Below are 18960 nucleotides of genomic sequence, written 5' to 3'. Positions count from 1 at the left end.
TTGGGTTAGAACCCTTTGGTTCAGGCTGTTATTTGACTTGGGTTATACCGTACTGTACTTGGCTAGTGGCCAATGATTCCATTACGTCACTTTTTTTTTACTAGATAAGTAATGGAAGTTTTTCTCCATGGTCATGAAATGTTCAATGTTATAACCATAGTAGAGTACAGTAGTGTACAGAATCTGATTATTAGTAAATAATGGAAGTTTTTCTCTATGGTCCATGGTCATGAAATGTTCAATGTTATAACTATAGTAGAGTACAGTAGTGTAGAGAATCTGATTATTTTCGATGGCACCCTGAAAAGATATAATTGTGCAAGTTCAATCAGGCCCAAACTACATAAATTCTATACTTAGTTGTAGCCTAAGAACTCAGGAATGCCAATTTGGTTCTTATTTTTCTAGATATTCTATACTTTTCGCGTAAAATTGGTTAGAAGTTTAAAATCTCGACAGTAATAAATGAAATTTTTCTGTACCGTACTGTAAACTAATCTTAGCACTTTCGAAATGCCAATACAGTTCAGTACAAATGTGGGTACTGTACTGTACATACAGTACCGTATAGAAACCCCCGTTACTGTGTACAGTAGTTTCCTGATTCGTTGTACTGTACAGGCTGTTTCATAACATTTTGTCACTTTCGGGCCATATTTTTCTTTAAAAATACAGTAAAGCTATAATAGAATGATATATGAGGTTGATGGAGAGATTCTGAAATATCTGAATCTGGTAAAGTTAGAAAGTTAAACTTGCTCTTAAGTCCATAAATGATGAAAGTATCACTGACCGTTATATCCCCATTTATGAATGGTCTACAGTACAGTACTGTTATTGACGCTGAGTATCAGAGTAATCGGAGCTATTCTGGCTGGGCCTACTGTCCACTTAGGCCACTTCGCGTACTGTTTACATATAATTTTAAGTACTCAGTTCTCCAATTTACTGTCTACTCACTGTATAATTGCAGTATTATTAGCGAAGAGATATTTACCAATATTGTACACTGCATAAGTATTCAATCGGACTATATTTTAATGATAATTCATACATGACGAATTCTCTCCCATAAGAGATTATAGAGAGAGAGAATCAGATATCCAGATATACAGTATGGAATATCGGCGATATACAGTAGATCTATATTAGCATTCGGGCTAAATTGATACTGTATATGGGGTTGTTATTCTAAATTACATACATATATATATATGTATGTATGAAAAATCGAGAAATACAGAACTGAAGTATTTGTATCGATAGAATTCTGTCACATGGGAGATATTATACAGTATATCTAGAATTAGATAAACAGATATATACTGTAGAAGATGGGCTATATATACATCTATATTAATATATATGATGTTATCGCCGTCGGGTTTACTAGCCCTGACGTATCGGCATTTACTTCAGTAGGTACCTTCGTAGATGGAGGTGGCAGTCGAGAGTCCATCGATAGTGTAGCATACAAATTATTAGGGAAGAAGAGTATATTGATTCAGAATAGGAAAAGAGGGATAACCCGGGTTCTAACATCCGCTGGAGGGGATAACAACAACTGAACTCTTCGTTTAACTATAGATACATATACGAATATATATATAGTAACCAACCCAAATAGATTGCGTATTTATTGCTACTATTATACTGCACTTAATACATTATTACTTATCATGATAACTCAGACCAGGAAGTACACGTAGATTACAAATGCTTACATATACGTGTATAACACAAATGTATTGCAAATATAGCGATTGTGGTTCAATAATTCGATAACAATAAGTCACTACAGTATAGTAACTGATCCCAATCTATTTAGTTATATGGAACATACATCCGCGAATGTGAAATTTTCGATATCTTCTTGGATTTCTTCTTCGCCTTGTTGCTGAGAAAGCGAAACTTCAGGCCAATTTGATTCTTCATGTATAGTGGTCAATATATTCAAATCGAATAGGTCGTCCACAAATAACTCAGATGCCTGAAAACTTAATTCCTCTTCTTCATCTTCAACATTAGTATTATCTTCTTGCAGCATTTTTTCTAGTGTTTGTAACAAATCAATTACTTCTGCTTCATCCTCTGCAATAGCTGTTGGCATTTCTGTAGAAGAAATGAGATGGTCCACATTGGTTGCATGTCTTTTTCTTTTCCTTGGTCTTTGATCATCTGGGATTTCTCTGTAAAGCATACTTTCAATCGTGCCGTACATTTGCAAATGATTGACAGTCCTCTCGTTTCGGATGATTGGCTTTGCGTTTGAAAATCTGAAAAATGAATTTTCATTGAGAGCAGCATGGCCTTTGAGCTTGTAAATCCAGCGCGTAAACTGTTTTATCGGTTGTCCATAATTGATAGTAGCCTTCCAAAAATGTAATGGCGTATAGGCTAAATCACTAGGGGCGAAAGCATCATCTTTGTAGAGCAGTATATCTCTATACAGTGCTCGACATGCATGTAAATTAAAACGCCAGCTTTTAGCAATATTAACCACTTCTTTAGCAATATAAGTTACATTAAATCTTCTACTCACAGCAAAATCACGATATTTCGGCCAAAAAAATAGGCAGAGAATATAAATTGAATGACTCAGGTACTGGTTAAAACGTTTCGATAAAATCTGCACAGTGTCCCTTATAGCCTGATTGGACGAAGTCGGTTCCAATTGCTTGTAATGGACATGTAATAAAATAATCTGAAGATATATATCAGCAATATTTGCCTTCTGATCTTTCAAAAGTTCAATGACATCTCCAATGGGTTTTAAAATCTCTATTAGTTCCTCATTCTTTGTGAAATGAAGGCGATATATGGTTGCAATATCTTGATTATCAGTGTCGTTAGAAGATAGGACTGGATACTGTTCAGATGTGCCAGGTTTTGTTGTAATTTCCATTAAGAAATTTTCGTAACATCTAACAAATAAACAAACTTTAATCATCAAATGCCATCTTGTAATACATAAGGATTGGAAAGGATAGACATTCTGTTGATTATTCTCCCATTCTCCTGCATTGTTGAACCAAATGTTGGATGCTTGAATAAAGTTCATCAAGGAATAATTTCCTTTCATTGTTGTCTTGGCAAGTTCTAATCTGCATACGTCCTGGCAAATAGTATCTATTACATGTAGAGCGCAGACCAATGCAATGACGTTAGCATGATTATCAGCAGCTAATCGTCGAAGTTTTAACATAACACTACCAGTATTAGTAAGTAAACATTTAATCTTCCTAAATGTGACATTGCTTTCACTTATAACTGTCGTAATTTCTGCATACATATTTTCGGCGGTATGGTATGAATGGGATATTTCTCGTACACTGAATATGTCCGACTTATCATAGTCGTAAAGCAGCGAGAGTGTGTAAATTGATGATCCACTGGCATCGGTCCAACCATCCCATAACATTGTCAGACAATCATTCTCTTTTATCTGAAGATCTCGTTTTCGACATGCTTCAGCGTATAGTATTGATAAATATGCATTGCCAAGGGTATTACTATTTGCTGGTTAGTAATTCGATTGTATATCTGTAAGGAATTTTTAAAAATAGTAATTATCAACACATGAAATGGGTAACTTTGCTGAAATGAGAGCTCGAAGTAAATCCAAATTTAATTTTTCCGTGTCCCCTTTTAATTCCTTCAAAGGTGGAAAATTGCTTTTGTGTTTGTACTTTGGTTGTTCATTTTGGTATATCACTGGCCTATTTCCTGCGAAAGCTATAGCGGTTGCTGATTGTGCATACTGCCTGCAATATTTTTCCCTTTCATGATCAGGAATTTTCTTACAAAGTCTTATAACATGTCCAACCATGCGTTCAGGTTTTCCATCCATTTCCTTGGCACAATATTTACACTTACATCTGTACCGTAGAGCCTTTTTCGGTCGTTCTTTTGAACGAAAAAAACATTGCCAAATGAAATGCTTGGCATTGAGATGAGATATCCACACTTCAGAAACTGCTGCAATGTTGTTTGTCTAGCTTTCTTCCATTACTTTGTTGAAACAATGAAATCGCGGACAGATTAGATGTAAGAGATTCTCGACCCTAATAGTGCTAGCAGTTTTCCGCTAGGGCAAACCAGTAATAAAGTCCAGACTGTTTTACTTGCCAAATTAACTCACTAGAATGTAGAATCAGTAGCAACCTGCTACAATTACGAGTACGGAGATTCTTGCCCTAGGATTAGTCAAAAATTATCAAGCATGGTAGTTTTAATTTATTAATTAAGCGATAGTGCTCGGCTTATCCAATTGCTTTCCAACCTTGACATATTATTAGTAGTAATTAATTATTATACGATTCCACTGTACTTCGTAATTAGATATGAAGTGCACTACCGCTTGTAACGAGCTTACAGTTCTGCAAGTGATAGTTTAAATATTTTTGCAAGCTCAAATGAACTTCTACCGATCTCAAAGCTGATATCAGAAGCATTCTTAGTAGTATTTACAATTCTGTAGTTTCATGGAGCATTGGCTCAAGATGGCCCAGAAAAGAATTTAACCGGCCCTTCTGTATTGGATACTGCTTCCATCTGGGATACATTTTAACGAAATTAAATTCAAAAATATTGTTACACGATACGGTTCAAAAATCTCGAAGGTCTTCTAAGTAGTATTCATGAATGCTTACAAATTAGGATAATATGGTTTCGCGTACACTTTGCAGTACTAAATTATATGGCATATGAACTTTTCGACGGCTTATTGCCTATAACGGCAATTGTCACCAATGATAGATTATCTCAGATTCAAACTATTGCTTAACAGTAATATTTAATTATATCATCGGTTCGACACCGATATCAAGAACAAATACTTTAGCACTGACGAGATGGACAGTTACTTCAAATTGAAAAATTGTATGTTTTCTATACCCTCTTAGCTAGCTATTATGTTCAACATTTTTACCTCCAAGAGTGTTCCATAGGTTATGGTACTGCAGCATAATTCATTTTTAATTTTCAATTTTGAAGGGATATCAATTTATTTCATAATAGAGTATACTAAGCATATACCGTATTTGCTAGAACTTACGAGATTACCGTACAGAACTGCTGATGTTGTATCACACCATACGCGTATATTGTAGGTAAGCAAATGTCGTCTTATCCCTGACGATATTGACAATTTATAGTCATATTTCGGTGTACTTTTCCTTTTCACCTTTTGCTAAGATGGTCAATGGTATCCGAAAAGCTACGGTGCTCAGGTGCAGTACTATTCACTGTATAATAATTTTATTGCTAGTATTCAGTTTGCTCTATAACATTGTACTCCAAATTGAGAAAATTTCCATGTTTCCTGTGCTTTGTCCCAATTCTCTACATGTACTTTGTATAGTAAATGTAGGTGAGGATACGTCTCTAGGAAACGTTGCCCCTACGAGTTTATCCCGTTGTACAGCGTTAGACTACGGTAGTTAGAAGGACGAACATTTAAAAGTTAAAATCAACGTTTCAAGAGTTACTGAAGGCTTACGATTGAATATCTTTTCTCTGTGCAAGCTACCTAACCACAACATCCTCATCGATACAGTACTATCAAGAGAAAAGAATTGAATTTGCTGCATGTCCTCATGTTGCATGCATTCCGTTCATACCAGACCAGCGTTTTACTCATTTTAGTGATGGCAATAAGTTTTCGTTTAGTCGTACTGTACTGTGTATAGTGGAAGAACAGTAGTGATTTAGGTGCTTACGGTACAATCGCTTTTCTGCAGAATCATTTTACCTCATTAAGATCACATGCTAGTGATGCTACAAATGTTCACGTGCATTAGGATATGGTATTAAAGTTATGTTCGTACAAGAGCTATTTTGTTGTCACAGTTCTGATGTCTCGTTAACGTGTGCATGATATCGCGCTTGGCTCGGGCTTCCAAATAAAGTAGACTAAAGAAAAGGAAAGCTCCAAATCTGAGATTCTTGATCTCGTTATAAACACATACAATATTGCGAAAAATAGCCTTCTCGATTAACTGTACAGTATACTCTCATCAATATTGTCTGCAATACCAGTGCCATTTTTCTAAACCTAACTGTAAGGTGCTTGTATATTGTCTCCGATTGGCTTAATTAATTAATTAATCTAGTTACTGTAGATAAGGTGTAGATAAGCCGTAAAGAGTATTGTACGATAGACCTGAATGTACGATATCTAGGATTGCCCACGTTCTATGGCGCGTACACTACAAGGTAACAAGCAGTAGTTTACAGGACAGGCGATGTTGCGACATTATGTATAAGCAAATTATCAGTTGGATTTGTGTTCTCTCCCGGATCTTGTAAGCATGTGGACTATAAATTTACCGAATATGATTGGATACATGTTATGATCTTTGTTCAATTAAGTTTGGCGATTTATGTGTCCACTCCATTGTGCTGTATAAAGCAGTCAATCGCTTTACAGGACTGTGTGGACGGTAGAGTAGAGATGATTCAGCCATTAATTCATCCAGAGAACCAGTGCAGTCACAGCTTGCATAGGCAGGCTTGCTAAACAGCGCATGGGATGAGAAATCTCATACCTTGGTGCACCTACATCCGGGTATGAGAATGGAATTGAATTTTGCAGTTCTGAATACCTACAAGTAAGTCTCAGTGGACAGCGAAAACACCATCTAGCACGCGGGTTGAACCGGTTTAAATTAGCGTCGGCCGTGGGTGGCACGATACGTATCGGCCATTGCAGTTCACAGTTAGAAGTGTACTGTACCGTTTTTGCAGTACTGTACACTCAGTGTGTTCAGTACACAAAGTACAGTACTATCTTCTCTGAAAATAGACGGTGCGTTGTCGAGTATTCCAATCTCAAGCCAAAATGACTAGCCACTACAGTACTATAGACTGTAGTAGCCGGCTGTACTGGTACTGTACTGGGATTGGATTGAAAAGCCTTCCAGTGGTTCACACATGCGTATTAAGCTCGCTAATCGATACGACCAATCAAAATTGCCGCAGCAATTCTCCATTCGACGTCGGCAAAGTAACCCGCTAGACCCGCTAAAATCTTCTCTCAATCGACGACTGCATGCGACATCATTCCAAGGGCTGCCCGATTCAAAAGGGTAATTGCAATTTGCATCGATTGTCGAAAATGGAATAACTTGCAACCATTGAATTGGCAATTTGATCAAGTTATTGCTAGTGAGGAAATTCAATTAATTCTTGGCGGTTGTTTTTTTTTCTTCTCTTGATTAGATACGCATCCATTGTACTGGTGTAGACGTGATCCAGTTGGCAAGCAACTGACTGACAAGATTATATCTAATAAAAGTGTTCCATGCTGTAGTGGTGCTTTGGTCAATTTGACTTACGCCGCGTGATCATTTACCATGTCCAAACGTGGACGATCCAATGATAGGAGTAAGGTAAGATGGACAAAGTGCAGCCATCACCATTGCAAGAGGATAACAGTCCCTTTTTCCTATAGCTTTTTATTCTTCCGTTGTGCTTATCAATCATACCAATTGGATTGATAGCCAATCTTTCTACACTCTATGTTCACCTTTTATATCACCAAGACCAGCGATCAGCCTCTTTTGACGTAGAATCGACTGTAATGTTGAGAATGATTTTGGCGTACTGTAGTCGTCTTCTCAGCAGTAGAAACTCCCTAGTTGGACCATCATGTCTACACTACCGATGATAAGCGCTAGCCAAAAAACCACTGCATTACAAGGAGACAATTTCCACCCCACATGCTAACTTCAACATCGTACGTGTTGTTACTTTCTACGGTATTCATGACAGTAGAAAATCAAAACGCAACATCATCTTACCAAATCATCAATATTTTGAATCCATTGATCATAGTCATACGGTGATCAATTCTGATCACCACCAATTTTATACCCTTCAACGCTATAGTTACATTGTCGTAGCTTGTATACTTTAGATCAATCAGATAGGGAATGGACTTCATCATACCAACGATAGTCGTGAAGAAATTCCCGATTAATTGATTTTTTATTGTACTTAACAACTTAAATGATGGCCAATGGATAGACAACTCCATTCAATGAATTACATAACGATGATGAAGCACAACTTGTCTGTGTTGTACATTACACATGGATTACCGTTGACTAGTGCTTAATATTGAAATAGGAATGACTGTAGTTATTCCTACACAAAGTATCATGATAGTATGGAATAGTGAGATCAATTTTGCAAGCAATCCTACTACGTGTCTACAGTATACAGCCATTTCATTGACCCATATTCCTGATACGCTCGTAGGGTGAAAGCACATTCAATTTGTATGAATGCTATTGCTACTACACTATTCTGATGACATCTTGCAGGTTATAAACTTGTAAGATTTTCGATATTCATCACCATGTTATCTACTGTAAGTTATTGGAGAAGTAAAGCTTTTTTTAGAATGGCGTGATAAATTCGTACATCAAAACGTGATAACAATATCGTCTCTTCTACAATCTCTCAATTATATACTTCTTGCGGTAGTTTCCTTGAACTTCCTCTCCTCTTCACAACAATAACGAGTAGATGTTAAAATCGCTACTACTTTTCGCATACTTGCCAACATTTAATTGATAAACCTCTATGACGTAGAACGCCAGCCATGGATGCACCCTGCTTGAAATCGCGTAATATCGACCAGTGGTACTCTAAACAGAATATCACTATCTCTGTCGTTTTTAATTGTATTATCTAAACATGATATTAGATACAATTCCTTCGACAATAGTCTCTACACCATTGGCAATGTCTCAATACGATATATTAATTACTTGATTGTATGTGGAATAACTTGAAATTCTTTCGTTATTCTTTCATTTTGATAACGTAGACGCTCCTTGAAAAAGTTTTGGATTACATGCCAAGTTGGCTTCGATGGGGTTCAACAGAAAGTGATCAACCTGATGATGATGGTGCCAACTCACAAGATCTATCACGTAAGTGCTTTGATACACTTACAATTACAACAATTAAACGATATCATTGCTCGATCAACAGGGTAAAGTTTTATCAAAAGTTTATGTGGCATACCACCTAATGTTAACTAAAGCATCAGTTAGCCCGTAATGTGATCAATTATAGTATTCAATATTTTACACAAGATAATAAATCTAATCTTCCGGCATATGTTTTGTTATCTTCAATATTATATACAATATTACAGCCGACTTATTGAGTGACGATATACCATCCCCACCAGCGAAACGTAGAGCATTATCGAAAACGGTGCCCAATATTACTTCCTATCATTCCAAGGTAACGATTGTCATGTTAATTCTTCAAATATGGTCCAAGTATTTCGATAGAGGAGGCTTGATCACCCACAACAAAATATTGAACTCGGTTGATGTTCTTATGCAGTACAATGAGACAACTATCCCTTTTTTGGATATTATTTTTAACTAAATCAAAAAATATGTTTGTGATTTAAAATTGATTTAGATTCCAGATATCCAACCGTCAACTTCTAGTCATATTGAAGACCATAACCAGGATCATAACCCTCTAACCAGAAGTATGATAAGAAGCTGACCATTTGAAACAATCTCAATAACTTATTTTAACAGTTCCTTTTAATTTGCTACTTTCTATCAGCTGTTAACTTATTTTATTGACAAATTTTACTTACTTACTGTCAATAATGTAGGTGAGCATTTCAATGTAGATACCATTTCGCAAAGACCAAATGAAGCGGTTTTAAACTTTACAGAGAAGGGCGATTCTTATGATAGGTTACGTACTACAGATACCAATGAAATTAACTCACGTAGTCCATCATTCTCCATAAACTCATTTAAATCATCGAAGCTGCATAATGCCCGTATATCGAACGATAGCACTATACCTGTATGGAGAACTAAAGATCGTTTGTTAAGATCATCGTTTTACGACGGCAATACTAGATATGGCGGTATTGCCTCAAATGACAACATTAAGGTCATTAAAAGAGAGAGTAATGATAACCTGTCTGAATTACGTACGCCTAAAAGGTAACAAAAAAATACATTTATACTTCCAGTAATGTTCAATTTCAGACCGCGAAATCTTATGGTGTGATTCATTAACATTGTCCTTTTTACTTAGGTTCAAAACAGTATCAGTAAGTGTAAGGGACCGTGTTCAGGTTCATGAGGCTTCATCACCTGTAATAAGCGAAGCTGCAAAACAAATATTGTCCACTTTGGATGGCATATCTGATACGGCGAAGGAAATGAATAAACCATCATATCTAATGAATTCCCCGTTAGCATTCCAGATTGATAAGTCAAGATCACTACTATCAAGAGAGAGAATGTCATCTTCTGCTGCAAGAAAGAGTAATCGAGTTGTTCTACCAGTAACGTCTCCACCTCCTACGAAACCAATGATTATTAGTCAAGATACTCCTACTAAAACTGAACGTTTCTCTGATAAATCTTCTGCTTTAACTACTCGATTAGCTAATTACAACAGTAGTGGCGGTAGTGCTGAGCTAGCGGAAAAGGTGTGGCGTGATCATCATCGCAAGCAGGATGAAGTTGATAGTGTTGATGCCAGTACACCCTTATCAAGTTCAAATATGAGAAATCGTGGTGATGCATCAAACTCGGAAAGCTATCAAAAATCAAGTTCAAGAAAAATGAAGTCATCACGACTCAGTACGCGAGTTCCTAGGAAAAGTACAAATACTGACCGTAATGAAGCAGAAATTGAAACCCCCGAATATGAATTACCTAAAGTAGCATTACCAATTGGTAACAGCAGTTTTCCTCAGTTTAATTTTAGCTCTGCAGTAAAAGATGAGAAGCCAATGTCGGTCACGAACAAGAAGGTAAATAGTATACTGTAGACAACTATATATTAAAAACACCTATTAATAACAAAACCATTGAACACCATTAGAATAATGCCAATGTACTGAACGAAAAGGAAAGTGAACATTTTGCTTTCAAGAATCCAAAGCCGTTATCGGCTCTTCCTAAATCTAGTGCATCGTATAAGGACGAAGTAAATGATTATGTAACATAATTCCTTTTTTTTGTAACAACAGTTAGAATGAATTAACGATCCAATTATCATTGTTAGACGTAATTCATTTTACCTTTACAATTAAATAGGATGAAGAATATCATTTTAGTTCGTTGAGCTCTAAAATTGTGTCAAGGTTAGTTTTTGCTTCAATTACCGTATTTGTATAAAGAATGTTTGATCTGAAAAAATTACTTCAAAATGCAGCAATGAAAAGAATCAAGGAGGAAAGATGGAGAATAAGATTGATCAGTTTAGCTTTGGGAATTCTACCGAATCTAAAGCTAAGATGGGATTAACTGATAAAGATTCACATAACATTAAAGTAGATTTCAATAAATCGCCATTATTGGTTTCCGTTCCTGAATCTAAAAATCCTAGCAAATCCGATAGCAAAGTACCTAATCTTTGGAGTAAATCAAATGATCAAGATACTTCGGAATGCCAGACTAGTTTGATTCGTAACAATCAATCTGAAAGCAAATGTATTGCTTATCAGGATAGTAAAGTTGTACCAACGAAAACTGCAGATGAGAAAAAACCACTAAATTTATTCACTGTTCCCGATGAAAAAAATATCGCTTGTGAAACAAAGAAACCGGCTACAGATAGCCAACCTAGTGATACTAAGACCCCAAGCTTATGGAATAAGATATCGGTACCTAAAAATACCTGGGAATGTCAAGTGTGTTTTGTACGAAATGGAGAATCAGATAATGAGTGTATTGCATGTAATGCTAGTAAACCTGGATCGAGTAAAAATGAGTATAGTCAAGGTAAACTTTTCTCGACGTACTAGCTATGATTTCTACTGTCAATAACACATTGTTACTCAATTAACTTAACTTAATATATTAATTAACGTTTTTATTGATAGATAAAAGCAATGAAAAATTGAAGTCTACTCTTCCTCCTGAAATTAAATTTGGTAGCACTACTGATCAAATAGACGCCGGCGGATTTACTTTTGATAGTAAAACGACTCAAGTATCATCAAATAATCAATTTAAACTAATATCGACGTCGGTCGCTTCTGAGAGTACTTCATCAGGATTAGAAGGCGGATTCAAGTTTACACCTGCAAATAAGAATTCCATTAGCACTAATAAAGCGGGTAACCCTGCTATATTTGGGCAGGGAGGTGAAAATGAAGGTTCATCTGGTTTCAAATTTAATTTCTCAACTGGCAGTAAAAAATCAGACAATGATAGTGGAAATATTAGTATAGCGGAAACAAAGACTGATATCGGCACTAAGGCTCCGATATTTACTTTTGGCAGCCAACCTACAAATAAAACTGATGATTTAAACCAACCAAGTTCAGGTAATTTTAATTTTACGTTTGGTGGTAATGACACAAAGCCAACTGAAGATCAAAAAACAGGTAAGCCATTCTTGCATGCATGGTATTGTTTGATAAGATACATGCTTCTAATATTATTATTTCATTTAGTCGATATTGCTGCTAAATCAGAAAGCAAAGCGGAAAAACCACATGTATGATTTTTGAAAATGCTTTAATACTTGGATTAAGATAATTACTGTATCAATGTTAGATTTTATCTTTTGTTAATGTATTGATCTAATTATTTACATGTATAGGCTTACAGATCAACAATGGGTAAGCCTCCTATCCCTCAATATCCAATTAAAGCATCTGGAGATAAGGCTCAGGCACGTATAGAATGTGATATGGTTACCGTAACTACAGTTTTTCTATTTGCCTCGATTGAGTTGTAATTGTTTACTGATATTAGCTATTGCAATATTTATATAGTCAAAAGTTACCAGCGATGCACCAGCAACGGCAGAGTCAGCTACTCCAGATGTTGCAGTTACTACTTCAAGCGTTATTACAAGTAACAAAGATATTGAAAAATCTCAACCTTTTGGTAATACAACTAGTGGTAAAGCATCTACAATCAAATTTCCTGAAACAGCCGTTCAAGTTAGTAGTTATCGGACATGGTGAAATATTTTAATCTTTCTTATCGTACTTATTTACAGCTAATTATTACTGTTACAATATGAAAATCGTCTACAGGCTAATAGTATTAATATTATTGTATACAATAAATTTTTTGTACAGCCAACAATTGGCAGTGGCGGCTTTATAGGGAGCGATGCAGCGGCTAAAAAACCGGATGCGGTGACATTCTCCTTTGGAAATACTACTGCCTCTGCTGCAAAGAATGATAGTAGTATGCCTAACATAGCTCTTAATGTCACTAAATCTGAAAATGCCCCGTCTCCGAAAATAGCATCGAATCCTACAGCCATGTTTACTTTTGGTAAATCAGCAGATGCTACTACAACGGCTTCTGGTGAAGATTTTAAATTTGGTCAGTTTACATCAACAGCACCAAACACCCAAAATACAACAACCATTGCGGGCACCTTTGGTCAAAAAGATACTTTGTCATCTTCCAATCTATTTTCATTCAATCAGACTTCTTCGACAACGACAGCAACCACGTCTGAACCAAAATTTGCATTTGGTAGCTCAGCAGTAAATAAACCAATTACAACTAGTACTATATCTACTAGTAACTTCACTTTTGGACAGACACAAGCTCAAAGCAGCTCTCCTTTTACTCAGACTTTGCCCAAAACAAATACTGGTTTTAATTTTGGCCAGGCAAGTAATGCTACATCTTCTGCTGCTCCTAATAGTAATATTGGTAACAATAAAGTTGCATTCGAGCAGCAACAACCTTCCAATAGTATCTTCACTTTCGGCCAACAGAATAATAATTCCAACAATAGCACAGGTTCGGTTGGACCTTTTGGCTCAACATCAAATACTACCGCATCCGCTGACGTAAATAATGCCTTTAATCAAACAACCAAAGATAGTACAACAGTTAGTGGATTTGGACAAAATACTTCAGGAAATAAATCCGTTCCTGATGGATTCAGTTTTGGTCCTCCGACAACAACGTCATCGTCTTTTACTGGATTTTCCTTTACAGGTAATACTCCACAAACGAATTTGCCCAACTCAACTTCTGCTTTTGGTAATACTTCATCTAGTGCAATTGGGCAGCAGCAGCCACAAGGGTTCTCATTTGGAAATAATAGCAACAATAACAATAATAATAATAATAGCTCTAATAATAACACATGGCCTAATGCTTCGAGTGGTTCGCAAAATACGCCAGCCTTCCAATTTGGAGCTAACGGATCATCTAATCCAGGAGGATTTGCATTCGGTTCTAATCCAAGCGCGACACCACAAGTTCAACAAAGTGGTTTCAATTTTGGCGCTGCTGGTAATACTAGTGTAAATCCTAGCGGGTTTAACTTTGGTGGTAGTCAAAATGCCCCTACGTTTACTTTTGGTGCTAGTTCAAATGACAGTAATCAAGGTGCGGGAGCTACAGCGACAAGGAAAATTCGGCGCCCTATTCGACGAAAGCAACGCACATAATACGAAAGCGTCTGTATATAATTATATTATGTTTCAAACGCTATCTATGTTAGTATGCGTCAGAACGGTGCAGTTTATGTACAGTATATTTCTTTCTATAAAAGTATCATCTGCGAGTATGGTACATTTTGTAAGATTCTTTATAGCTTCGAGCAATAGTTCTATATCCCTGTATAACACTCTATGAATAAGACGCAAATTAAATCATCGTATGTATAATGACACTAAGTTGCCATTTCCACAAGAATGTTAGATATACTATTGCAAATTGTTAATCAATGCAAGTATTTAACAGCAGTTAAAGGCTGAAATTGTACAGAAAGGTAGTACATTGAACTACTGAGTATCCGTTTATACTACATTGACCGAAATTCTTATATGGTAGTGATTTATAATAGATTTATATCTTGATGAGACTTATTTTGTAATTGGATTTGGGATTTCTTTTAACAGTATAGATAGCGATGCGAGCAATTATAAGCGTTATTGTAATTGATTTTCCGTAATACCAAGTTAATTTATTAGCTATTAGCTGATATCAGGCTGCAGATATTGCATTACCATATGCTATGTAACAATTTTTGTCTACGTATAGGATGAAATTATTTGTAACTCCGAAATGTAAGCGCGAATATACATCTTTTCTTATAATTGACGTAATTGAAAATAACTATCATCATTTGGCTAACCTTTAGTAATTTAGACAATTTTATTTTTAATATTGTATTAATAATAAGTCATGCCAAACGATCGCTATCACGGGTTATATTAAGTCTCCTGTAGGTTGAATATTAAATGAATAAAATAAAAAATGTAATCTTGTAAAACTTTAGGAAAACAATTGAAAAGGAATACTTTATTGCACTATTAAAAGTCATGAAAAAATTATAAACAGAATGCCAGTCAATACCACAATGTAAACTGTTGTACATAAATAGTACATGACGTCGTATATTACAGTAATAGGCTTGTATGCATATATCTGTTACAGAACAGTATGCAACAGCTGCAAATAACAAATCGGAGCAGTAAGATAGGGTTACAGAGGTATTCTATATCGACATTTTCGCCAAAAATTTGGTAAGATTTATAACGGAATTAGTGATGGACATCTGAAACAAATTGCTATCCAATAATATTTAATCACAATCCTTCCATTTCCAATCTTCATCACAATGTGGACATTTAATAAAATTCCTGAAAACAAACAAGAATTACGCATATTAAGTTAGTCCGAAAATATCTTCAAGTCATGCAATGTAAGAAATAACCAGGACAGGTTATGTTAGAATTGCGTATGCTGTAGTGCTTTGTAAAATAAGTTTTAACTAACCTGCCACTGGCAAATCTTGATAAGCAATGAACGTGGGCTTTACTTAGACAGCTTGGGCATTGTTGGGCCTGAAATTGTCGATTTTATATAAAGTTATATTAGATATGTAGCGTAGACCATACTGTAAACTACTATGTAATAAATTCTTTCAATGAACATCGATATTTCTTACTCGTATGGCTAAAGATGAACAAATAGAACAAATTGAATTGATTCTATTTTGAAGGAATGGCAGAAGATCAAGTAAAGAGCGTGGACCCAGGTGATATTCTTTATCTTCAGTTCGTGATAACCATTTATCACATACTAGTCGATCAAGAAATTCCTATAGTGTTAATGAAGTCTTCCTTAGAAGTGGTGGTCATAAAATTTAGGCAACAGTTAAGGTTATCAAACGGTTTCTATTTAAGGTTGCCAAGGTTATTGATGAAGTAAATAATTCTACTGTAGATAAAAATATAAATTTAGGAAAGCTAATATGTCAGCAAGCAATCCGTTACAACTTAAGTTCTGAACTGATCTATTTTTGCCTCAACGCACTAATAACACCATTACTTTGACAAGGTGAGAAAGCGAGCGAGCGAGCGAGCGCTGTAGAATAATATAATCAACATGATTAAGATTTAGATAGTCTAGCTGGAGAGCATTAAATATATTTAGTCAATGCGTAGTATAACGATATCACATACACTCTTGTATAGAGAACATTTTTTTAACCAACCTGAGCAGCACGTGCAGTAAATTGTTCCCTAGCTTGCAGAATAGTATTTTCAATTACAAGTCCGTCGGGTGAGGCTACCACTTGCTCTAACTAAATACATGTGACAGAAAGTAAAGCTGGATATCTGCACAATTGTATAACTATCATGTGTAATACTCTGTATTGTGATATCTACGTCGTCGATTAAAAGCTACATTGATGAAAAGGAAGAGATCACATGTATTGCAATAAGATTGGCATGAAAAATTAATCTCACGTTCTGCAAACTTACAATAGAGTTGAAGAAGACAAGTTCGTTAACAGAGTAGAAAGTTGCTAACTTGGCATGGTTATCCTCTTTCGTATTCACCTAATGATATCTCTTTAGAGTCAGTATGTCGCAGACATATATTCTGAAAGTTTCACGCGTGTTACAATGATAGTATTTGATATAACTAGAGGCAGTCAATAGCATTAGTTTGTTTACACGAACTTACATAGCAATAGTACACTTGGCCATCGTCATCTTCACAGGCTCCATGGCGGATTTCGAATGAGAATTTTTTAATCCGAGTATTAATTTCTTTAATAATCGATCGGAATATATCATTGGAGAAATTTTCTGTAATATACAGTAGATAGTGTATTTTAACTATTTTAAATAGTAATATCGACTTGTACAGTAAGTCTTGCTCACGATCGATGTGTTCGCATGACCGAGCAACGCAAAGTAGTACAGTACTGTACATAAAGAAAAATAGGTGAAGAACTTTCATCTTTCTACAATATCTAGGATAAGGGGCGCAAGTTTCCACTTTCTCGAGTCTGTATCGTCTACGAAAAGTAGCAGGACTTAGTTTTCAGTAACGTATTTACAGTATAGCTTTATTAGCCTTCATACTTGAAGCAATTACAGGTATGTATGCATTACCATTCCATTTGGAGTGCTATTTGTTAGACTAATTGAAGTTCACCCACCATATTATACCGAATCAATCACTCTGTAGCCTGTATTACACATATTATTTACGCTAAAACTTGAACTAGAATGGTGACATTCTATTGCTACAGTTTCACTAGTACGATGTATCTATGTCTAGTTTCGCAAGCTTGTTGTGGTTATGGCGCGCAAATTCTGCAGTTGCAAAGACGACAGTTGACACCTTTACAAGACTGGAGGTAGTCGCAAATTATCGTTTACTGCGCTCGACTTACATTATGCAATAGTACTGGTATGATAGAGGGGAAAAAACTAATCAAGAAAAACGACCATTTTAATTCTACTAACTAGAATCGATAGCATAGACAATACAGAAAAATGGAGTGGGAAGATTAACAACAAGTTGCATCATGTCCCTTAACCCTATATACGCCTCTCCAACCACTGGAAGTCATACCTTCGCAAGATTGGCAGCATTTCTGGATTAAAGCTTTGGTTTCTTTTTCCTCCAAGCAACCATGAGCCATTAAAGATTGCAGTGATAGCTGTAATAATTTCCGGTTGACCATCTTTGCAATTGATGACAGAAATGCTCAACCACTGTCGTATTTGCATTTGTTTGCAAGCCAAGCTCGAGGAACTCCTACCTCTGCACCTTGGTGCTTTTGCTACTGGATGGCTGCATTCTGCGCATGCTACAGCCAGCCTGGTCGTGCTATACCACTCGTAGCCTAACCTTTCTCTCCTCATTCTCTTATATATCGTACAATATGCTACCACTGAAATCATACAGTAAATTGCGTGTTTGAGCAATATCCTACAACTACTACTTTGCAATATCGGACAACAACTTGCAACGAGTTCAGTATTCCTTGAACTAAAATTCATCCAGAAGACAGTAGTTCAACTAGATGTCTGCAAAGTTTTGCACAATATCCTACTTGAACTAAAACGCATCCACAAGACAGTAGTCCAACAGAGTCCAACTAGATATCTGCAAAGTTTTGCACAATATCCTACTTGAACTAAAACTCATCCAGAAGACAGTAGTCCAACACAGTCCAACTAGATGTCTGCAAAGTTTTGCACAATATCCTATTTTGAACCAAAACTCATCCAGAAAACAGTAGTCCAACTAGATGTCTTCAAAGCTTTGCGCAATATCTTACTTTAAAGACAACTACTTGGAACGAGTTCAGTATTCCTTGAACTAAAACTCATCCAGAAGACAGCAGTCCAACTAGATGTCTGCAAAGTTTTGCACAATATCCTACTTTGAACTAAAACGCATCCAGAAGACAGTAGTCCAACTAGATGTCTGCAAAGTTTTGCACAATATCCTACTTTGAACTAAAACACATCCAGAAGACAGTAGTCCAACTAGATGTCTTCAAAGCTTTGCGTAAAATCTTACTTTAAAGACAACTACTTGGAACGAGTTCAGTATTCCTTGAACTAAAACTCATCCAAAAGATGTAGTCGAAGTAGATTGAATTGATTCAGTAATGAACCTTGAACAGATCCACTAGCAGCGTATCATTTTT

The 18960-nt window shown here is 35.9% G+C and overlaps 4 protein-coding genes across 4 annotated transcripts; 2 read left to right on the top strand and 2 right to left on the bottom strand.

Annotated features, from left to right (window-relative positions):
- Positions 1 to 1828: 1828 nt before the first annotated feature.
- On the bottom strand, positions 1829 to 3850 carry TRIADDRAFT_57984 (uncharacterized protein; the record flags this gene model as incomplete). Its single annotated transcript, XM_002113953.1, has 2 exons — positions 1829 to 3519; positions 3580 to 3850. The coding sequence occupies 2 exons, from the start codon at positions 3848 to 3850 to the stop codon at positions 1829 to 1831; spliced, it is 1962 nt and encodes a 653-aa protein (XP_002113989.1).
- A 3505-nt stretch (positions 3851 to 7355) lies between these two features.
- TRIADDRAFT_57983 (uncharacterized protein) lies at positions 7356 to 11013 on the top strand (the record flags this gene model as incomplete). Its single annotated transcript, XM_002114272.1, has 7 exons — positions 7356 to 7391; positions 8837 to 8942; positions 9170 to 9261; positions 9448 to 9520; positions 9653 to 9995; positions 10090 to 10816; positions 10888 to 11013. 7 exons carry the CDS (start codon positions 7356 to 7358, stop codon positions 11011 to 11013), a joined length of 1503 nt encoding a protein of 500 aa, XP_002114308.1.
- A 232-nt stretch (positions 11014 to 11245) lies between these two features.
- TRIADDRAFT_57982 (uncharacterized protein) lies at positions 11246 to 14443 on the top strand (the record flags this gene model as incomplete). Its single annotated transcript, XM_002114271.1, has 6 exons — positions 11246 to 11789; positions 11891 to 12397; positions 12467 to 12510; positions 12616 to 12708; positions 12791 to 12961; positions 13103 to 14443. 6 exons carry the CDS (start codon positions 11246 to 11248, stop codon positions 14441 to 14443), a joined length of 2700 nt encoding a protein of 899 aa, XP_002114307.1.
- Positions 14444 to 15582: 1139 nt separating this feature from the next.
- Positions 15583 to 17985, bottom strand: TRIADDRAFT_57981 (uncharacterized protein; the record flags this gene model as incomplete). Its single annotated transcript, XM_002113952.1, has 7 exons — positions 15583 to 15640; positions 15777 to 15844; positions 15949 to 16101; positions 16332 to 16367; positions 16498 to 16587; positions 16974 to 17098; positions 17874 to 17985. The coding sequence occupies 7 exons, from the start codon at positions 17983 to 17985 to the stop codon at positions 15583 to 15585; spliced, it is 642 nt and encodes a 213-aa protein (XP_002113988.1).
- Positions 17986 to 18960: the final 975 nt, after the last annotated feature.

The sequence above is a fragment of the Trichoplax adhaerens genome, genomic scaffold (assembly GCF_000150275.1).
Source record: "Trichoplax adhaerens TRIADscaffold_7 genomic scaffold, whole genome shotgun sequence".
NCBI classification, from domain to species: domain Eukaryota; kingdom Metazoa; phylum Placozoa; class Uniplacotomia; order Trichoplacea; family Trichoplacidae; genus Trichoplax; species Trichoplax adhaerens.
Note: the sequence above shows the minus strand (reverse complement) of the source record. Positions and strands in the feature narration are given on the sequence as shown.